General features: G+C 65.2%; 1 protein-coding gene across 1 annotated transcript in view; it reads right to left on the reverse strand.

The window, feature by feature from the left end:
* AJAP1 (adherens junctions associated protein 1) overlaps positions 1 to 22,145 on the reverse strand; it is a 102,982-nt gene that overhangs the window by 45,380 nt on the left and 35,457 nt on the right. The window contains exon 2 of the mRNA XM_070077059.1: positions 9,923 to 10,728. Coding sequence (XP_069933160.1) covers positions 9,923 to 10,728 — 806 coding nt within the window. The remainder of the gene's footprint in view (positions 1 to 9,922; positions 10,729 to 22,145) is intronic.

Consider the following 22,145-nt stretch of genomic DNA (forward strand, 5'->3'; position numbering starts at 1 on the left):
AGGCGGGAGCGTCTGCTGCCCACGGCCAAGGGTCCTCCCTGCCGCCGAGGGGCGCTCAGGCTGCCGTGGCTGCACAGATTCTGAGCCTCGGCTGAGGCCTCTCCACTGGAAACAGCAACTCAGGGTGAGGTCCACGGGTATCGCCCTCCACTGGCCACGCACAGAACAACCGTGACCACTGATGGGGCCTGGGGCTGCCTGGGGCTGCCTGGGGCTGCAGTCCACACAGCCTCGGTGTCCACCCACGTCCCTGCAAAGACCAATGACGTCATCTGCATTCCCAGGGAGCCCAGGCCAACTTCGTGTCTCGGCCATGCCTGACCGTGTGCTGCAGGGGCAGGGCCTGTCCTGGGGTCACAGGCGCCACCGGCTGCCCGGCGAATGCTGTCGCAGAGGGGATGGTCCCCTCCATGCCGGGAAGAGAACTCGGCACAGGTGCATTCCGTGGTGTGTCCCCAAGAACTGCCTGTGACCTGGGCAGGTGGGGTGCAGCACCGTGGGAGACGGGTGCAGGTGTGGGTGCAGGCGGTGGCAGGAGTGCCTTCCAGTGACTCCAACGAGCAGGTGAGGGCCACAGGGTGGCTGGGGCATTGCCGGGGCCGTGGGACAGAGGTGGGGACAGAACCTGCACACCCACTGTCCAACTGCTTCCATTTAGTGAAGGAAAAACCCAACTCCCTCCTCAGCCCCGCCTCCTCCTCCTCTTCCTTTCTGCTCCTCCCAAGTCAACCTCCTCCCCTGCAGACCCCACCTGCCTGGGGGTCCCAGGGGCTCCGGTCCCATCTCACTCCCCCAGCAGGACCCCCCAGCAAGTGCCCACCCTGCTCCCTGACCTCCATCAGCCCCACTGGCCCCAGAGTCTTGACCCCCCACGGTGCTCAGGGCTCTGTGTGCCCCTGTGTCCTGCCTTCCCCACCTGGGGACACCGCCCAGTGAGGCGGGGCCTGGCCTGTGCTGCCCACCGAGTCACTACCCCACCCACGATGGAGTCACCTGGGAAAAGGGGAATTTGTCCTTGAACGGGAGCAGAGTTTCCCGCAGCAGCCCGGCCACGAGGGCTCTGGGCTCTCTGCAGCCAGCTTGGCCTGGCCTGCTCACCGGGCAGCCGCCAGCCACCAACAGCGGGCACGGGGCACACCTGCTCCTGACGCCGTCCGTCCATCACCAGTGTGCGTCCCCTAGGGGTCACTCACAGGGATAGACAGAGCTGGACCACAAGGCTGCCCCACGCTCCCGCATGCAAGAAATGCGAAATGGAACCAAAGTTCCCACCCACGCCTGTGGCCCGCCGGCCACCTCAGGAAGTCTGCCCACCCCCATGCTCGCCCACTCACCGCCCATCCACCCCGACAGGCCCCGCCCCCACCCTGACTCTGCACGCTGGCCACTCCCTCGCCATCGTAACCACATCCTCCCAGGCTCCCGCGCTCTCCTTCCCACTGTCCCTCTCCCAGCAGCTCTGGCCAGGGGGTCCGGCACCATCCTCCACCTGACCGTGCACACACTCCCCAGGCAGTCCCCGCCCGCACACTCACCCCCGCCCTGCGTGTGTCGTCCCCACGCTGAGCAGCCGGCATCGCGGTCCTGGGGGAGCATCACGCGCAGGACGCTTGCCGACGAGCTAACCACGAATGAGCGAGCTGTCTGCGGTCAAGGCCAGTGGGAGGGCACAGCTCAGTGCTGGGCGAGAACAGTGAACACCCAGGACGGCCTCTGGGCAGCTCTGAGCTGGGGAGGGGCCGCAAGGCGGGCCAGTGCCCTCCGCAGGCAGCCGTCTACTGCAGCAAAACCAGGATTCAGGCCATGGCGAAGGCTGGGGCAGCTTCCGGAGGAGAGACCCCAGCACTGCGGGGTTGCTCAGCCGCAGCCGGCAGAGGCCTGGCGGTCGTGGGGGCTGCCCGGGGCCTGCGAGGAAGGGTCCTTGTCCCCACCCTAGAGCCCGTGGCTGTGAGGTCGTCTAGGCAGAGGCAGAGACCAGCTGATGAGGCCACAAGCCAAGGACTGCCAGGGGCCACCAGGCACTGGAAGAGGCTGGGGACAGGGACCCTCCCAGAGCCGTCAGGGCAGCGTGGCTCTGCCCAGCCCCGATTCCCGATGTCTGCCTCCCAGCCAGGGAGAACCACTTCTGGTCCAGGGTCCTGGGATGCCCACACAGGATGCAGGCAATGGTGCAGGATGGGGCTGACCCCATGGGGACGCCTCCGGGATGTCCACCCTAGGGACAGGGCCTCCCGGGAGGCACGCTGGGCTGTCACTGTGGCTAACACTCCTGGAAGAAGGCTGGGGCTCCGTGTATCCCCCAGGCCTGCGCTCCCCTGCCCACGGACGTCCGATGGCTACTGCAGGTCCTTCTGAGGCTGCCTGGGCCCACAGCCTCCTGGGCAGCCCACCCAGGCCAGGACGGGCTCTGCAGGGCTTCAGTAAGCATGCAAGCAGCCAAGACCACAGCCACCACGTGCATCCAAAGACAGCACAGCTTCTGTCCCGCATGGAGCCAGGCATCAGCTAGCATTTCAGAGGCCGTCTCCGTCAAGTCAGACACCGAACTGTACCAGCTGGTGAGGCTGCACGGAGAGCCCAGGGCCTGCTCACCGCACCATCAGGGAACAAGTGAGCAGGAGCCTGGTTACCTACAGGGTCACAGACAGCACGGGGTCATCAGCGCCTCTCCCCGGCATGTCCTCGCATCACCTGCCGGGCACCGCGCGGACTTCCAGGGGAGCCACCGGGCATGGTGGTGCAAGGCTTAAGACGCCCGTGACGTCTGCACCCCCTATCGGAGAGCTGCTTGCAGTCCCGGCTGCTCCAGTTCCCATCCCGCTTCCTGCTAATGCGCCTGGGGGCAGCCGTTGGGGGCTCTAGTGCCTGAGCCGTGGCCTCCCACACTTTGGACTCCAGGATGGAGCTCCAGGCTGCTGGCTTCCCCCTGGCTCGGCCCTGGCATCTGCAGCCTTCGGGTGAGTGAACCGGTGGATAGAAGATCCCTCTCTCTCTCTCTCTCTCTCTCTCCCCCCCCCCCTTGCTCTGCCTTTCAAATAAAGTCTTTAAAAAAATAATAATCAAACAAACACAGTGGAGCAGGTTCTGTTTCCACGTCAGGGGCGCTCACAGTGAGTCACTGAGGACTTCAGCCTGGGCACCCTGAGCAGCCTGGGCACCGGGTCCTGCTGTCCTCCCGCAAGGGAAGTGGCCCCGCCCCTTACCCTGGGCACGGAACCCACACAGGCCCGGGGCCAGCTTCTGGGCTAGTTCTGCCTTCCACGGACACGGACAGAATGGCACGGAGCAGTGGCCAAACGCCCTGGTGGACTGCGGGGAGGACACAGAAAACAGGCCGCCCTTTCCGGACACAAACACCGTGCGATTCCCCCGCGGGGCCGGCACGTGGCCCGCGTGCGTCTTCGGGATTCGATCGGCAGCGCTAAAAGGCTCTCTGCGGCACTCGGCTTCCCCAGGCAGACGCGGCCCGGCTCGGAGCGACCTTGTGGGCTGGAGATGACTCCCGAGTTGTGCAGCACAGAGGCGGAGACCCCTCGGGGTCACAGGGCACCGCTGGGACACGCCGCTGGCTGCCGTGACAGCCGGGGCCTGGGCTCCAGCTCCGCCCATTCGGTGCCCTCACCACTGTGCCCATGGCAGACACGGCTGCCCTGCGGCTGATGGGAATTTCTAGAAAACACCTGTGCCGCTGCCGATCCCAGCACAAGGCGGGAGTGTGCAAGATCCACTGAGCCCCGCGGCGGGCGAGCCGGAACCAGACGGCGCATCCATCCACGACACGCGTGTCAACCGTGACTTGGGTCGGGTCTCCAGAAGCCGGGGGAGCCCTCAAGCATCACTGGGGCTCACTTGCTGGGACTCGTCACCCCAAAGTGGTGACTCCAAAGTCCAGGCCACGGCCACCTACAGCTCTCCGATGCCCAGTCGGCTTCGTGAAAGCCTGCTCCCCGTGGCCGGTGGAAAGGGTGGGGCCAATGTCCCCCGCATTCTCCTTTGACCCGAGAGGGCAGTCACTCCAAGGCCACAGGCCCGGCCACCAGCAGGAGGATCTCTGGGTGGCAGTCACTTGCAGGGTGGGCAAGCTGGAGGCGGGGTCTCCACAGCCGTCCTCTGCCGTATCCACTCCCAGCCCTGCCCAGGTCTGCCCAGGCTCCGCCCACCCTCTTCCACCTCCCTCTACTCCCGCAGGGTCCGTGCCTGGGTCCGTGCCTGGGCGCCGGGGCCACCCTCTGCCTCCAGCACCACTCGGCCCTCCCCCGCGGACCTCGCCTCGCCTCCTTGGAACCTGCGTTGGCAGAGTGACAGGCAAGCGAGCAAGCGAGCAACCGAGCCGTGTCCCTGCCATCCTTGCCGTCACTCCTCCCCGGTGCAAGGATGTGTCCTTATCTGTCTCTCTTTCCTGAACAGGTTGTTAGACATCTCGCAAGGAGAGCAAGGCCCTGCTTCCTGCCGCCTCCCTCCCCCACCCGGGGCCTGGCGTTTTAATATCAGCTAAGTATAGACTGACGGTTCATTGGATAATTGATCAAGAAGCCGGAAATTCTAAAACGATTCCGGCTGACACCATGGAAGGAAAACTCCAAAGATGGTTTTCTGTCCAATATTTAGTCTCAGCGCTCAGAGCCGCTCCTCTGTGAGAGCATGCAAACCATAAATTCAGCTCACGGCGTGCCAGGCATCTGGCGCCAAGCCAGTATTTTGTGCGATACGTGATGTAGGACAGATCTACCTGAGCTGCACCCGGCCCCTTTAAGGAGACTGGGATCAGCTACAGAGGGGCCGGTTAGGGCCCGACGCCAGGCAGGGGCTGGTCAGGGCCCGAGGCCAGGCGGCCCCGGCAGACAGAAGGTTAGGATGGGCACCACGGGGTGCAGGAGCCCAGCCTCCCCGTCCCTGGCACGCTCCTAGGAGGGGAACCAGGCCCTCGGGGAACCAGGGCATCTGAGAAGCCCTGACCGCAGCCCGTGGGAGCGGGGAGCAGTGGGCAGTGGGCAGTGGGTGGGAGCTGAAGGGAAGCCTGAGACAGACTTGTCTCCCGACGAATCAGAGGCTGTGATGAGCGGCGCGCACCCATCCCCGCGGAGCTGGGTGGAAACAGAGGCCGAGCCGGCTCTGGCTTTCCCATCACCCTGCCCCCGGTGCCCTGAGACCCCTGTCCTGGGGACTGGCCACGCCGGGTCCACTCGCAGGGTCTCCGTGAAGACCCGGGAGACGGCCTCGCTGTGGACAGCGTCCAGGGTGTTCAGCTGCCCCCATGCTCCTCGCTCTTTGCTGCTCTGATCCCAATTAAGCCCTCAAAACATTGAGGTCCATGAGTCATTGGCTTCCAATATCTTTAAATTGAGGACAGAGTCACCTCCCTGGCAGCCCTTCCCCGACAACTTTGTTAAAACAGGCTCAGCGTTCAAATCGCCAGAGGCTCTCACAGAAGGGGGAGGGTCTGCCTCTCCTCTCACACCCTCGCCTCAGCCCCTCCTGCTCCCATTCTGGTCCTCGGAAAACAGTTCAATGCCAGGGCCAGTGTTGTGGAGAGACGGTTAAGCCGCCACCTGTGATGCCGGCATCCCATAAGGGTGTAGGTTCGAGTCCCGGCTGCTCCTCTTCCGATCCAGCTCCCTGCTGATGAGCCTGGGAAGGCAGTGGAAGATGGGCCAAGTGCTTGAGCCCCTGCACCCACGTTGGAGACCTGGAAGAAGCTCCTGGCTCCTGGCTGTGACCTGACCCAGCCTTGGCCATTACGGCCAGCTGGAGAGTGAACCAGCAGATGGAAGACCTCTCTCTCTCTCTCCCCTTCTCTCTGTAACTCTTTCAAAAATAAAGAAAGAAATCTCAGGAGAAGGAGGAATGTTTCAATGTCCCGAGACTGACCCCTGAGTTGGCCAGCCTGGGTTCCTGACCGGGTCAGCTGGCTGGGGGATGAAGACGAAGGGACGAAGGGACACCAGCCTGTCCCTGGTGAAGGCGTTCTGACCGCAAGGACAAAGCAGCGTAGAAATCATTCCTGGACATGCACGGGTGAACTCCAGTGCAAAAATTACCAGGCCCGGCTGGGTGGCGCCTGAGCCATCCCGTCCCTGACTCCAACACCACACAGCCTAGCCCCACAGGGACAAACTGAATGATAATGGGGCCCCCAGGGCTCCCCGGCCCCTCCTGGCTGTGCCTCCTGGGAGATGGGGAGGGCGTGAGACTCCTCTAAGCAGGGGCGGACCCCTCTCCCGAGCGCCACCGTGCGGAGGCGCCCCGGCCCCCGGCAGGCCTGCCGGGCGTTTTCGGTGGCAGGCATCGCCGGCGCAGGCCCCCAGCAGCTCGCTGTGTGGCCTGCAGATAACAGCTCAGGAAACGGCTTCCTGCCTCTCTCGGGGGAGACCTTGTGATTCGGGATTCAGAACACGACCCGCAGGACGGAGCTGAGCTGGGGCCTCCGCTCGCGGCCTCGAGCGAACTCTCGCCCACGTGACGCTGCCCACAGCCGGCGCCCGAGAGCCAAGAGCGCAGCGCTGCTGGGCACCTGCGCCCGGGGATTTTCCACCCACCCCAGGCCACTCCCAGCCGGGGCCACCCGCGCCTCTGCAGGGGGCACCAAGGCCGGGACGGGGGAGGCCTGGAGCTCTCATCAGATGACCCTTAGAGCTGGCGGCAGTCAGCACAACCATAGCCATGAACACGGCCATCATCACCATCACCATCTGCTCCCCTCCCCCCTCACTGTCACAGCACCAACACCACCATCATCATCACCGTAGGACACGTGTCCATCACCACCCCCACTACCACCCTCACCATCACCACCACTCTCACCATTACCATCACTACCCTCACCATCACCACCACCACCCCCACTACCACCCTCACCATCATCACCCCACCACCACCCTCACCATAATGACCGCCCTCATCATTACCACCACCACCCTCACCATCTCCATCACCACCACCACCCTCACCATCTCCATCACCACCACCACCCTCACCATCTCCACCACCACCACCACCCTCACCATAATGACCACCATCATCATCACCACCACCTCATCACCATAGGACACATGTCCATCACCACCCTCACCATCTCCACCACCAGCACCACCACCACCACCCTCACCATAATGACCGCCATCATCATCATAGGGCGCATCTCCACCACCACCACCACCCTCACCATAATGACCACCATCATCATAGGGCGCATGTCCACCACCACCAGCACCGTCACCACCCTCACCAGCGCCAGCACCGCCGTCCTCCGGCATCGGGAGCAGCAGGCCCATCTGCGCCATCCTCGTGTGCCGGCACCGAGCGCTGGGCTTGCGCCGTCCCCTGCAATCCTCACGAGGACGCTGGCAGAGGGCTGGCCTTCTCCTTCCCACGGAGGCACAGAGAAGTCAAGCAGGCGGTCGGAGCGCACACAGCTCCCACGCGGGGAAGCCAGGCCTGGGAAGGCAGTGGGGGCCTGAGCCGTCCCCTGCACCGCAGTGCCCCATCCCCCGGGCCACCTTCCTAGGGCAGCCGGCCCGGCTGTCTCGCCTGCAGCTGGGACTCCCGAGGCCCTGCGGCGGTCAGCCCTCTGCCTCTCACGGACACACCCGCGGGAGCTCCTGGACGGGAAGAACCTTCACTTCCGCTCCCAGCCCGGCGTCCGGCGGCCCCGCTGGTTCCTGCGTCTGCTGAGGCTGGGGGTGCCCGAGGGCCGGTCACACCAGGAGACAGAGACAGAAGCTTCCTGGCTCACAGAGCCCACTTGCTGCCCCGAACCACCTGCCGAAGGCCAGCCCCGGCGGCCTCCCCCGGGTGCCACCGTCAGGCCCGGTCTGCACCCGGCACCCATGCACTGTAGCACCCCTCCCCCGGGCACGAACGCGAGCCTCGGGGGCGAGCCTCTGCCGCGTTTGGGGGCAACTGCTGATGGCGCTGTAACCGGCCCTCCGCCGAGCGTGCAGGCTGCGCCACACCACAGCGCCCCTGCGGGGTTTCAGAGCGTCCCGGGCCCCGCGAGGCCGGAGCTACTTCCCACGCTGCAGACAGGAACAGCCCGGCTCCAGGGGCAGAACCGCAGCGTGAACGCTCCGACAGCCTCCCACGGCCCTAACAGGGCTCCCAGGCTGGAGGGCAAGGCCGGGTGGGCCTGGGTCCCCGTCCCCCGACACCGCGGCCCTGGCCTCAGAGCCACTGCACCAGCTATGCTCAGGGTTCGGCCACCGCCCGCACGCTCGTGTCCAGTCACACGGTCCACACTGCACCGAGCCTCCACTCTGCTGCAGAGAAAGGAGACCTTACCAGGGCCCGCAGCTGCAGGCGGTGACCCCGGCCCACCGGGACCACGGCCTCGGAGTACGCGCCCACCACAGCCACACGTGCGGGCTCCCTTACCGCCTTGGAGCCATCTAGGGTGAGCAGTGGTCACAGTCCACAAACGGGGGGACCCAGGTCCACCTCTGGGGCCTGGTGCTCTCTGCCCCACCCAGGCAGCTTCAACCGTACTCTCCTGCCCCCCCGCCCCCACCCCAAGCCCGTGCACCTGTGCTTTCAGGACAAGGAGGCCAGAGAGAGCTGACCTCCTGTGTCATGAGCCGGTTCTGCCTGGTGTCTAACCGGAATATCTCCTGCTGTGTCTAACGCACTTCTGCAGCACCCGCGGGGCTGTAACGCACCCAGCCCTGAGAATCCTCTCCGTATTCCCTCTCCCGTGGCCGCTGGGGACCGTGCTCAGCGCCCAGCGAGAGCGGCTGGGTGTGCCTCCTCCCCAACTGGGCCGGCCGCCGCGCCCTCCAGAGCTAACATTCCTCTGTGTCGGAAGCCAGCACACATATTTTCCCCCCATTTAAATTTGTTTTGCCAAACAAATTAATCTAGCACCAGATTATATTATGGAAAACCATAAATCTTTTCCAAGATAAGCATCTGTCGCGTTGGATTAGCAACATCCAATGTGCTGTGAATTAATTTGCTAAGCCCTATAATGTTGTCCCGGGCGCTTAACTTTAGTAATAACAAACGTAATTTGCAATAAACGGGAACTTGTGTTCTCATCCGTGCCTCTGTGGCAAGCGCCGGGGACCGAGGCGGTGACGGCAACCGAGAGGAGACCCGATTTCCACCGACCACCGACGCCGACGCCAAGGCCGACACCGGGGGAGTTTATTGCGGCGAAAACAAAGGCTTTGCTAGTCGTTTGCACCACAGGGATTCCTGGAGGAGGGGAGAGGGGAGGTGGCCTGGGCAGCGCCCACCCCCTGGAGCCCAGCATGGGCGGGGGGCGGGGCTTAGGTGCAGCTGTCAGGGAGGAGCTCAGCACACAACGGGCAGGTGGGGGCGGTGAGTCTGTGGACCTCAGGGCTTGCCGGGGCCCACAGGCAGAGGCAAAGGGAGCCTCAGGTGGGGGCGACGGCAGGGGACCCGGGCTCCGAGCCCCCTCCCCAGGCTGCAGCAGGGGCAGGAGGACGTCTACACAAACGGCCACCCACAGGGAAGGTTTCAGAGCCGGCGAGTGCAAGTGTCCTGGGGCGGGGGCAGGGTCGCAGTGCAGAACGGAAGCCGTCCCTCAGAAGCTGTGTCCCCAAGACACCCCCCAGCCCAGCCCCGCCCCGCCCAGCCCAGCGACAGGCCCCTGCACTCCGGAGATGCTCCCGTTAGCTGCCAGGCAAGCACCCCTTCCGCCCCGCCTCCACCTTCCCCGCCCCTGAGGCCACGCCCAATCCTGGCCCAAGCCCACCGGCCATCCCCCTGCAGCCTGGTGGGCACAGAGCCCTGAAGCTTTCTGAAGACCATCCCCCTTGCCCCGTACCTCCATCACAAAGCTCTCTGACGCCAGAGGTGCGGCTGGGGCCGCGTCCAAGTCTGCAGGCCACAGGCACGGCCCCCGTGGTCTGGGCACCCTTCCCGACCCCACCCAGCCCCGAATCAGCAGCAGCCAGGGCCTTACCTGACGTCTCCCCCAGAATCCGCGGGGGCTGGATGTCTTTCCCATTGCTGCCGGGACTGGTGGGAGGCTCCATTGTGCTGACCCCGGCCGGGATCCTTTTCCCGGGGTCCAGGGGCTCGGTGACCCCCTTGGTCTGCAGCGGCACGGAGGTGGCCGTGGCGGTGGTGGTGGTGGCAGTGGCCACTGTGGTCTTCCGTGTCTGTACGACGGCGACCGTGGTGGGGCCGAACACGCCCGGGAACGTGTTGGACTCCAGGGCCTCCTCGTCCCCCGTGGGCCCCCAGGCGATGAACTCCGTCTCCGTGGTGGGCCGGCCGCCCCGGAAGTCAAAGCTGCTGAAACCCGGCCCCTGCACCTGCCTCCTGGCCCTGCTCAGGAGGTCGTGCTGTTCCGTGGCGGTGCCGCTGGCCGCCGCCGCCGGGGCCCGGGCGGAAGCAGAGGAGGCAAGGACGGGGCTGGACTGGGCGGCCGCAGGGGGCTTGGCGAGCCCGGCTCTGGGCACGAGGGCTGCCGCCTGGTCCCTGGGCCTGTGGGCCCGCTTGGCACGTGGAGTCTGCATGGGCCCGTGCGCCCGCTCCCCGCGGGGCGGTCGGGGGCTCCAGACGGGGGCGGTGGGCCTGGCCGGATGTCCACTCTTGAGACTCCACAGCCGGGGCGGCCGGGGCGGCGGCCGGGGCAGGAGCCGGAAGTCAGGGCTGGGGCCCCGCGACTCGCAGGAGGGGAGGCCCACAGCGAGCTGGAGCACGGCCATCAGTATCCACGCGTGGCTTCCCAGGGAGCGGCCCGGCCAGCGGAGGGACATGGAGCTGTGTGGAGAGAGAGAAGAGCGGTCACCGGGAGCCCACGCTCTGCACCCGCAACCTGGACGAGGCCCCAGTGGAGACGGGGACCCGGGACCAGGCAGGGCTCCAGTGCGCGTTGTTCAGGGCCCCCTCGGCGTCAGCACCACCGCCACCGACAGCTGTCGCCTGGCACCGGGTGCCGAGGACCTGGCCAGACACGGTCACTGTAGGGCGGGGACACGGCGCCTCGGAACCCACCCAGCGCCGGCTCGGACACACGACCCGAACGTGGGCACCGCAGGGCAGAGGGCGAGACGTCGGCAGGACCCCGGCTCCAGGGGGGTTCCCGGCCAGGCCCCTCCCTCTGTGACACAGCAACCCTGCTCATGTGGCCACTGCGCTCCCCGAGGGCCGGGCAGGACCGGGCTGCAGACTCCCAGGGGACAGCACGGTCCCCGTCCCCCGGGGGGGGGGCGTGGCCGGGGGCGCCCACTGCCCACCAAGCTCTTGCCCTCAGGCTGAGCACGCCTGTCCCGCCTCCGTGGAAAGCTGCATGCTCCTGGCCCGGCGGGGCGTCACCGGGAAGGAGATCTGCTCCGGATAAGCTGAAACGCACGGGCCAGATGTTTGTTGTGCTGACATTTCGCTCCTGTTTATCTGCAGTGCAGGTGCCCTTTGCAACCCCCCTCCACCTCCTCAGAGGGCGCGGGCGGGAGGGAGGGCAAGCCCCGCCCAGCTCGGCGAGGGCGGGAGCTGGCAGCGGCGGAAGACGGAGGAGCTGCAGCAGCGGCTGGCCCGGGCCCACAAGGCCGGTCCCCCCCACTCCGTCCCCAGGAGCAGCTTCGTGCCCCCGGGGCCAGGGTCGCCTCTGGACGGGCGGGTGCTCACGTGGTGCCAAGCCAGCCACGTGGAGGGACTGGAGGCTGCAGCCCACGTCGCTGCTCCCCCAGCAGGGATAATTGAGAAGTCATTACAGGTGCCATTCAAAGTCGGCTGTCGTCAGCAGCCTCGCGTGGGAAAGTTACAGCGAATCCAACACCTCGCTGCCAGGGGGTGGGGGCGAGGGAGTCAAGTGCACCCACCCCCGCCAGAGCCGCCACTCAGCCAGGCCTGGAAGTGAGTCGGGCAGTTCTGCCGTCTAAGAATGAATCAGTGTGTGTGTGTCATTGTTCAGTGTGCACGAGGGTGTGGTCTGCATAGGCGCGTTGTGTCACGTGTGTGCGTGTGTCTGCACGAGTGTGTCAGCATGAGTGCGGGGGAGACTGAGCGGGTGTGGGCACCAGCGTGTGTGTGCGTGTGAGCATGTGCACCAGGGCGAGTGCGTGTGTGTGGGCGTGCCCACGGGTGTCTGTGTCAGCCGTGTGTCACGGGAGGGTGCGTGCCTCGCCTGGTCCTGCACGGCACGCCTGGGGCTGAAGTCACGGATGCTTGGAACGAGCCGCTCCCCCAGGGTCATGGGGACGCTGCGAGGAAGAAACGCGCGTTAACGAGCGCTAATTGCCGAGAAGGACTAAGCTCCAGATAATAAGGCCCCGTTTTTAATCAGACTGAAAGTGCTTTGCTGCTCATTATGCTAATGTCTGCTCGCAGGGCTCCTGGGTGCAGAACCTGCGCAGCGGTGACCCAGCTCGGCGCAGGGACCAGGCCAGCGTCACCGCCCGGGAGCGCCAGGCCCCGACGCAGACACGCACGGCACCCCTGGCCGAGGACCTCTGTCTAGCCGTGCACAGCCTGCACAGCTGGCTGGGGGTCGGTCCCGGGCAGTGAAGTGCTGCTCTACGCTGATGCTGGGCCCCTCCACGCACCCCAGGCCTCGCCAGGTCAACCAGCAGCACAAGGCTCCAAACCAGGCCTCACGACGCCCCCGAGGCACCGGCAGGCCAACCACAGCACCTAAGCCTGTGCCCGGCGCCCGGCACCACCTCACACACGGGGTACTTCTATGGTTTTTCTCCAGTCCTGGGCTGTAATGCGTTACCATAGAAACCCCTCATTTCCAAGACACCCAGCTGTTATGCAGAAAACCCAGCGACAGCAGCGGTGCCGGGACGAGCCTGGAGCCCGCTGCTGCTTCCTCCGCAGGTCCAGTTTCTGTCTCTTTGAAGTGCGGGACTTGCTCAGGGCGAGAAGAGAGATAGCAGGTGGACAGGCCCAACAGAGGCCCCACCCCACGCCCAGCAGCCAGGAAACGGCGGTGGGGGCAGAGACCCAGAGAGTCCCTCCCACGGTGAGGGCAGCACTGAGAGGAGGCCCTGAAAAAACCCACGTGGGTCTCTCGAGGCACAAAGGCCCCAGGCTCTTCACGCTGCCCCAGGCCCACGGGAGCTCTGGATCCCCCAGGGCCCCAGCACCCGGGGGCAGGGGCTTCCCAGTACAAGGCTGTGTCTCCAGGGTCCTCCCTGCTCCTCCACCCAGCTCCGAGGCCAGAAGAACCCAGAAGGTACTCAGCTCAGGCAGACTCCTCCCACTCCGTGATTAGGGGACTCGGAGGATCTCACCCCAGGCAGACACCACACGGCTGTGAGCCACTCAGGGAGGCGGGCACCCACACGCCCACCGGACCAGGGGGCAGGCAAGGGGGTGCCAGGTCCCCCTGGAACCTGTGGGGCATCCGCAGGCCCCTCTGAGCATGCTCCCTGCTCAACCCACGGAGAGAGCTTCCCACAATGGACAGTGAGGACCAGGGAGACGGGGACCCTCGCCACGCTGCAGGGAGTTCGGAAAACCCTCAGCACCTGGAACGCGGGGTTACCCAGGGCCCTGCTGCCCACACTCAGAGGCAGATGGCCGTCCACTCGCTGTCCTACACAGCATTGCCACATGGCACGAGGTCAAAAGTGCACGCACGTGAAACCAACTCCTGTAGTGCCAGCATCCCGTAGAGGCGCTGGTTCAAGTCCCAGCTGCTCCACTTCCGATCCAGCTCTCTGCTGTGGCTTGGGAAAGTAGTAGAAGATGGCCCAAGTCCTTGGGACCCTGCACCCACGTGGGAGACCTGGAAGAAGCTCCCGGCTCCTGGCTTTGGATCAGTGCAGCTCCAGCCATTGTGGCGAACTGGGGAGTGAACCAACAGGTGGAAGACCTCTCTCTCTCTCTCTCTCTCTCTCTCTCTGCCTCTCTGTAACTCTGCCTTTCGAATGAATAAATAAATCTTCAAGAGTGCAAGCAGCCCGAGTTTGAATGTGCAGGCCGCCCAAACGTCCATGCGTGGATGCAGGGTCTGGGTGGGCTTTGCGTGGCCCCCACCGTGAGGCATCAGGAGTGTAGAACCGAGTCGCACTGTGTGTTCTGAGGGCCCTGTGGGGGGCGGGGAGGACCAGGCGAGGTCAGCAGGTGCAGACACCACGCTCCCATCATGACAGCTACAAGAAGAGGGAGAGAGACCAGACATGGCCACCCCCACTCCTGCTTTGCACCCCCTGCGACGCCCACAAGAAGGACACCACCCTGGACCTTGGCCACCAGGGCAGAGAACACAAGTCAACCTCTCGTGCCGGGTGGCCGGCCCCGGGGTTCACGTCAGGGACGGGAAATGGACAAACCACGGGTGGGGAGAGCTCACGCGGAATGCGCTGCCGTGCGCTGGGCCTCACGAGCACCCCAAGGTGCAACAAGTCCCACACGAGGCCACGTGGTGTGTGAGCCGCTGGACAAGGAGGGCCACACGAGGCCACGTGGTGTGTGAGCCGCTGGACAAGGAGGGCCACACGAGGCCACGTGGTGTGTGAGCCGCTGGACAAGGAGGGCCACACGAGGCCACGTGGTGTGTGAGCCGCTGGACAAGGAGGGCCACACGAGGCCACGTGGTGTGTGAGCCGCTGGACAAGGAGGGCCCAGGGCCCGCAGGCCCACGGGGACAGGTGAGAGACCGGGGGTTGTTGGGGGCTGGGTGGACAGTGATGGGAGGGAGGGGGTCGGGGGCTTCTTTGGGGGTGAGGGATGAGGGGTTGATGAGAACAGGGGTGGCAGCTGCACAGGTCTGTGAAGACACGAAACCCACTGAACTCTGGGCCTCTCAAAGCTGGCTTTAATGGCATGTAAATTACCCCCAATAAAAATAAAAGGGAACACTTCAGAGAAGTGGGCGGGAGCCAGGGCAAGGCAAGTGGGGTGCGGGGGCGCGTGGGTCTGGGATGCCGTCCAGCAGGTGGGAGGGAGGCCCAGGCGGCCCCTCCAAGCAGCAGGTGCACTGCCAGGAAGATGCCACGGCGACTCCACATCCATCCACGCCGCCGGCACGGAGCTCACTCCCGGGGTGCACACCGGGACCCCCCACACCCCCAGTGCCTTTCAAATGCAGCTCCGCAGCTCCGTCTCCCTTCATTTTCTGGTTTGCAGTCTCCTGGCTTCTCTCCATTTTAAATTTTTATTGAAATCTTTTTTCCCAAAGAACAGTTTAATAAGATTCGGCGAATGGAGCTGCCATTCGCCACCTTCTGCCTGTTTTCTTCGCAGAGGAAAAATCGCTGTCAATTAAAGGAGACAAAGACGTCTCGGGTAAGGAACGCTGTGCCTCTCTGGGGCTGGCGGCATCTGCTCCCCAGGGCCGTGGGCAGGGAGAAGCCGGGCCGGGCCGGGCCGGGGCCCAGGGGCTGGGTGGCCCCGAGGCTCCCGGAGTTGCCCGGCCCACCCCGAGTGGCTCCTGGTCTTGACACCCCTGGCTCCAGGACAGGGGGGACCGCGGGGACTGATGGAAAAGTTCTAAGCCTGGGCTCCCGGCTTCGGCTCTGCGATCCCCAGCCTTCCTGTCATCACTGGAGACCGCGGGACACCACGGGACACCATGGGAGACCTCGGGGCGATGGGCTCCTTCTGAGAGCCAGGGCTCTGTGATCAATAATTCACGGGGCACAGCCAGCAGGCACAGAGGCGTTTGCAAGGACGCGGCTGCAGTGGGCTTTGTGCCGGTCCCACCTTAGCGAAGCCCTGACCCTGGGAGCCGGACCCTGCAGCCCTGGGCCTGGCTCCCCCCCGAAGCCCCCCCAGCCTGAAGCCCCAGCACTCACACCTGCAGCTCAGCCGCAGCCACTGCTGCCCACTGCTGCCCACTGCTACCACTTCGCTTAAATCAGTGCTCCGGGAGATTTTCAGACGTTCTTAAGCATTGCCAGAGCAGACAGCTGCTGGGACTCTTCAGAATTAAGGAACATTTCACATCACGTGGTACACGTGACCCTGACCTGGCCCTCACGTCACGTGGTACACGTGACCCTGACCTGAACCCTGATGTCACATGGTACACCCGCCCCTGACCTGACCCCTGACATCACATGGTACATCTGACCCTGACCCGACCCTGACCTGACCCTCCCATCACGTGGTACACATAACCCTGACCTGACCCTCACGTCAAGTACACGTGACCCTGACCTGACCCTCATGTCACGTGGTACATGTGACCCTCCCATCACATGGTGCCCCTGAGCTGACCCCTGACGTCACATGGTACCCACAATGCTGACCCGACCACTCACGTCACGTGGTGCAGCTGACCCTGAGCTGACCCCTGACACCACGTGGTACACCTGACCCTGACCTGACCCTGACATCACATGGTACAGCTGACCTTGACCTGACCCCTCACGTCATGTGGTACACCTGACCCTGACCTGAGCCTCACGTCACGTGGTACCCACGATACTGACCTGACCCCTAACGTCATGTGGTACACCCGACCCTGACCTGACCCCTGACGTCATGTGGTACACCCAACACTGACCTGCCCCTCACATCACGTGGTACCCACCGTGCTGACCTGACCCCTGATGTCATGTGGTACACCCGACCCTGACCTGACCCTCACGTCACAGGGTACACCCGACCTTGACCTGACCCTCACATCACGGGGTACACCCGACCCTGACCTGACCCTCACATCACGTGGTACACCCGACCCTGACCGGTTGCCCCGAGTAACTTCTGAGACGGTGCAGGCTTCCACCTGAGAGCCGAGACCCCACCAGCTTCCCTGAGGCGGGAACCCGGCAGCTGTGCCAGCCCTGCTCAGGAGGGGCCGCCCACTTCCCTCTGGCGCCGAGCCCTGGTTCACACTAAGGGCTGACGTCACAGCATGTCCTGTCACAGCCACCCCTCCACTCGCGCTCTCCCCATCGCCCTGTCAGACGCACACGTGGTGTCTGATGCCGTGAGAGGCAGCAGCGTGGGAACCACTGGTCGGGTTGGATGGAAAGCTGGGGGCAGGCGGGTTCCGTCTGCCATGCCGGAGCCCAGAGGGGCAGCCCGGGGTCCTCGGGTCCTCTCGCCCCTTCCCCGTGGCTGCCGGACTCAGTCCTGCCCGAGGTCAGGCTTCGCCAGCTCTAGGAGGGGGCTGGGGAGCGGAACACCTCTCCCTGCTCCAACACGGCAGCTCACATCTTCGTGGGAGGTGCACCTGCTGTCACTCACCTGCCCCACCCCAGGGGTCACAGAGGTCCCCGCTGGGAGGTGTGGTCTGGCCTGCTCCATGCGCGGCCCTTAACCTGGGGCGTGGGACACCAGCAAGGCCGTAGGACCTTTGGCAGAGGGCTCCACAGCCACGCTCACCAGGAAGCACTGGGCCGCGTGGAGTGTCTTTCCCATGGAAGGTCTGAGGGCAGCGAGTCGTACGTCAAGGCCACGTGTCAGGAACGAGCGGTCTTATCCTGACAACGACAACGCGGTGCACAGGATGAAGCTCAAGGCAGGGTGAGCTGGCCTTGGGTCGAGGCCCAGAGTCACTGCTCAGGAACTAGGTCCCGCCCTCCCACACCCATGGCGCCAGCGACAAGTCAGCGGCTGCAAAGCAAACCTCGCGGTTCTGCCTCCTGTAAGGGGGGTGACTCCACTGCAGAGGAGTCCCTCAGCTCTGCACCAGTGGGAGGAGCAGGGGGTGCCCCACACCTGCACAGCCTCCTGGCCCGGTGGCCCCACAGGCCACCCCTTCCCATACAAGGTCACAACCTGGCATCCTACGGTGCCATCACTCATCCTCATCTGGGGACGATCTGGCCCCAGGGACAGTTGGCAATGCCGGGAGACCCACCGGGTCAGCGCCACCCGAGGTGCTGCTGCAATTAGCAATGGAGAGAGGGGTGCTGGGAAACAGGCTATGGCGCCCACAGCCGCACTCAGCCCCAGACGTCCAGGGGGCTGAGCCGGGAGACACCGCCACACCTGCATCGCCCGCCCCTCCCGGGCCTGGACAGACAGAGGACGAGGCTCACGGACAGCACAGCTCTTTGTACTGATTCGCGCAGGCCAGAAGTGCTGAGGCCTGGGGGTCCACAGGCTCCTCCCTCTGGCCCTGGCACCTGGGCGGCGAGAGCTTTGGGCAGTCTGCGTAGCAGCTCTGTGCCTCGGTTCCCCCACCTGAAATGGGGTGACCGCAGGTACCCACATTGCAGGGGTGTCCTGGGAACAATATGGTGTCGGGGTGCCCTCCGACCCCATCCCGGGGGGCTCTGCTGCAGGGGTCCCGCAGCAACGCTGGGGCTCGGAGGCTGCCACTCGGCCGACTTCCAGGTGCCAGCGGGAGACGCTCGGGGAGCAGCGCTGGGTTCTGGTTGCCTGGGCAACGTGCCCGCCTGCATTCCGGAGGAGGGGGGTGGTGACAAGTGTGGGTGGGCGGGACTGTGGGTGGCAGTGTTCCCGTCCTGGGCGTGGCGAGCCTGGCTCCTGCCTGTAGCTGAGCCCCTGCCGCTGAGGGTGGGCCCCCTGCACCCCTGCAGCAGCTCCACAGCAGGACAGGGGCACCCACGCTGCGTGGTGCCCACAGCCCAGTGCCCGCTGAGCTCGGCTGTCGCCTCGATACCATCCCACGCCTCTGGGCAGCACCCAGGATGTAAGCAGCAGCCACCCCAGCTCAGCCACGGCCACCTGGACGGGTGCCCTGAGCCACATGTGGGCCACGCCCTGGGCCACACCTGGACAGGCGCCCTGGACCACACCTGGGCCATACCTGAACAGGCGCCCTGGGCCACACGTGGGCCACGCCCTGGGCCACACCTGGACAGGCGCCCTGGGCCACATCTGGGCCACACCTGGGCCATACCTGAACAGGCGCCCTGGGCCACACCTGGGCCACGCCCTGGGCCACACCTGGACAGGTGCCCTAGGCCACACATGAGCCACACCTGGGCCACACCTGGACAGGCGCCCTGGACCACACCTGGACCACACCCCCTGTGCTCCCCCTGCAGGTGGAGCCCCCAGCAGGAGCTGGCCTGCCCACGTGCCCCGTCTCCATCTCTTTCTCAGCAAAGGAGCAGACACGAATCAAGTTTGAACCAGAGCCTCATGAGCAGTCAGCCTGGAGCCAGGGTGCCCAGAGGGCCTGGGTGGGAGGGGGCGGAGCCCACGCTGCACCTCCCAGCAGCGTTCCCAGCCCGGGTCTCACCAAGAACCGCCAGGAGCAGGGAGCTCGGCCTGAGGCCCAGCCCCGTGCCTGCTGGAGCCGGGGCAGCGGGGTGCAGGCTGAGGGCGTCTCCAGTTCCTCACTGGGGCCTCACGGAGCCCTGCTCTGCGCCCGCTGCCCAGGGGAGAAGCTGGATGGGGGTGGCAGGAGAGAGGCGCGGGTGCCGGCCGACCCCTCGGCAGCAAGGAAGGAGCCGAAACAGCCGAGCTGGCAGCTTGAGGAGCCCAGCACGCAGGGGTCCCGGACGCCCTGGGACGACACGGAGCCACGGCAGGAGTGCGTGGCAGACCTCACGGAAGAGGCCGGCCCGCGGGAGGGGCGGCCGCTGGGCCTGGGTGAGGACGCCCGGCGTGAGGCCTGGGGCAGCCCGGAGGATCTCGCAGAAGAGACAGGGAGGGTGGGTGGCTGTGGCTCTCCCGGAAGCCCGACTGCAGGAAGCACTGCGAGCATGCTGGTGGGGGCGACGCTGCGGGGACCCCCGCCCCTGGGAACCGCGGGCTCCCCAGGGGCTTTGCCTCTCCTGGTGCCATTGCCGAGCCCGCGAGGGCGGCCAGAGCGGGATGCTCCACAGGCAGCGGCCGGTGTGGGTTCTGCTGTCTGTGCCGTTGCGCTCACACAGGTGAAGCTGACCAGGGAGGGAGCAGGGCCGCACCCCCCCCACCGGAGGTCAGTGTAGGGGCAGGGGCCTCCAGAACCAGACCAGAAAAACATCAGGGGCCTGGTGGGTTTGGGCGCAGAGCCTGGCACAGGGCAGATCACTGAGCGCACAGCTGGGGGCAGCACTGACCACACGGCTGGCGGGGGAGGGGCAGGTCCCTTGGCCTGGCCTGGGCACCCCGAAGGCGTGACCAGAGTGAGACACTGGTGCAGCTCCCACCGCGGGCACGGCTGCATGTGTCAGCCAGGGACAGGGGAGCTGGACTCTCCCCACAGCCCCAGGGGAGCTGAGGCTCAGAGCCCCGCCCTCGTTATCTGGTCTGACCTCCAGCCCTCGGGCCGTCCCTGAGGGAAAGCCAGGGCAGGCCGACTTCTGTCTGGGAGGCCATGGCAAGGGGCTCCGTGGGGCTGAAGCATCGTGGTCCCAGCACATCTTGGACACGGGGAGGAGGAGCGATGGCCACCGAGTTCAGAGCTGCGGGCTCAGAACCCACCAGGAGGTGCCTGTGCACACGTCACACACACGCACACAGAGATGCACCCTCCGAGCCTGCGCACACTCATTTGCACAGAGACACACAGCACACACTTGCACAAAGAGCACGCATGCACAACACACACGCACACACAGTCACACAAACAGACACACAGGCACAGCACAAGTGCATAGGCACAGCCACACAGAGACACAGAGATACAGAGATGCACCACTCATGCCTACACGCTCATGCACACAGGCACAAATGTACACACAGCACACACATGTGCACACATGTGCATACATGTACACACAGGCACAACGCACATGCACACAAAAACCCGGAGACACACTCTCCATGCCTACACAGACACACGTGCACACACACACGAGGCCCCAGCTGTCTTGCAGGTCTCCAACGTCCCCTCTTGTGGCCCAGCTGTGAAATCTCACCGTCCTGGCCATCGCCACCAGACGCACGCTGTCTTCCTGGGCCCTGAGCCAGCACCCAGGGCAGCTTGGTACTGGCCGCGTGACAGTGCCCCCTGTCGGCCGGGGAATTTCTTCCCGAGGGAACACAGTGGAGCGGGCAGCAGGCACGGGCGCAGGGGGCTGGAAGCTGAGACTCCTCCTAGGGTGACGGCTCCGCCCTTGCTCCTGAGTAGACGAGTCACAGGAAACCCTTGCCCATTCCACAAGACAACACACAGCCACCTGACCCAGCCCTGCCTCCTCCCTCCCCCAAACACGCTCGGTGGGGGGGGGGGGACACTGTGGTCAGCCTTGGTGCCCCGGGCACTGGGCCAGGTCACCCTGGGCACTGCAGGGCATGCGCAGCTGCCCTGGCCTCCACCGCAGCGTCCACTGAGAGCCCCGGTCAGTCTCCTCTCTCTTCTGCCTGCTCCAAGCCACAATCTTGCCCGGCTGCAGGCCATCTCTGACCACTCCTCCCTCCGTGCTGGCTCCACGCCGCCCATCATTCACTCAGCTGCCAAAGCGATGCTGACCCCGGGGGCTGCCCACCCTCCATGCCTTTCCCTGCACGTTCACTGCTTCCAGCCAACCCCCCACCCACCCACAGGCCCCGGGTCTGGACCCTCCCTGGCGCTGCCCGCTTGGCCACTGGCTCCTGACACCCCGTGCCCAGGAGGCGATGCCTAGGCAGTGGCGCTGGTGCCCACGCTCTGCCAGGTGCACCCTCCTACGGTTCACCCTCAGCCCAGAGACAGCCCCTTGTGGGCCACGAGCTCGCGTCCAGCTCAGCATGACCGCCTGCCTCCCATGCCATTGACCTTCTGTGCACCTGCCCGCCTCTGTCTGGAGCCCTCCCCGGGCACCTCTGGATGGGAGGAGGGGACAAGGCCTGCGGGAGTGAATGCCAGGGATGCTGGCCACGCGGGGCTGGGGGGTGGGGGCGGAGCTTCAGAGGGCGCCAGCGCCCGTTAGGCCCTTAACCCCCAGCTGGGTCACTGTGCATCCCCCCTTCACAGGAACGTGAGCTGTGCCCCCACCGACTCCTCCCCACGAGTGCCCCTGCAGCCCCCACTGGGTCTCCAACTGCCCCTCCCCCTCCAGGGACCCAGGCTCTGGCTCTGGACATCTCTCACCTGAGTGATCCGTCATCTGTCATCTCTCTCTCTCTCTCTCTCTCTCTCTCTCCCCCTCACTCTCTGCCTATCTGGATTTTTCTGTCCCAGCCTTTCTCTCTTCCTGTCTCTCTTTCTCTCCCACTCGGCACCCACTGCACCTGCGGTCCACACCCTTCGGAGGCAGGGCCATCCACAGCTGTTTGTGCTTGAACCAGGGAGCTCTCCTTGTCCCCTTAGGCCGTCCACTCACCCACCACCCCCAGGAAGCCCTCCATGACTCCATCCTGGTCCGCATGGGTTTCTCTCTCTGAAGCCTGGTCCAGCT

This window comes from Oryctolagus cuniculus, chromosome 7, assembly GCF_964237555.1.
Source record: "Oryctolagus cuniculus chromosome 7, mOryCun1.1, whole genome shotgun sequence".
NCBI lineage: Eukaryota > Metazoa > Chordata > Mammalia > Lagomorpha > Leporidae > Oryctolagus > Oryctolagus cuniculus.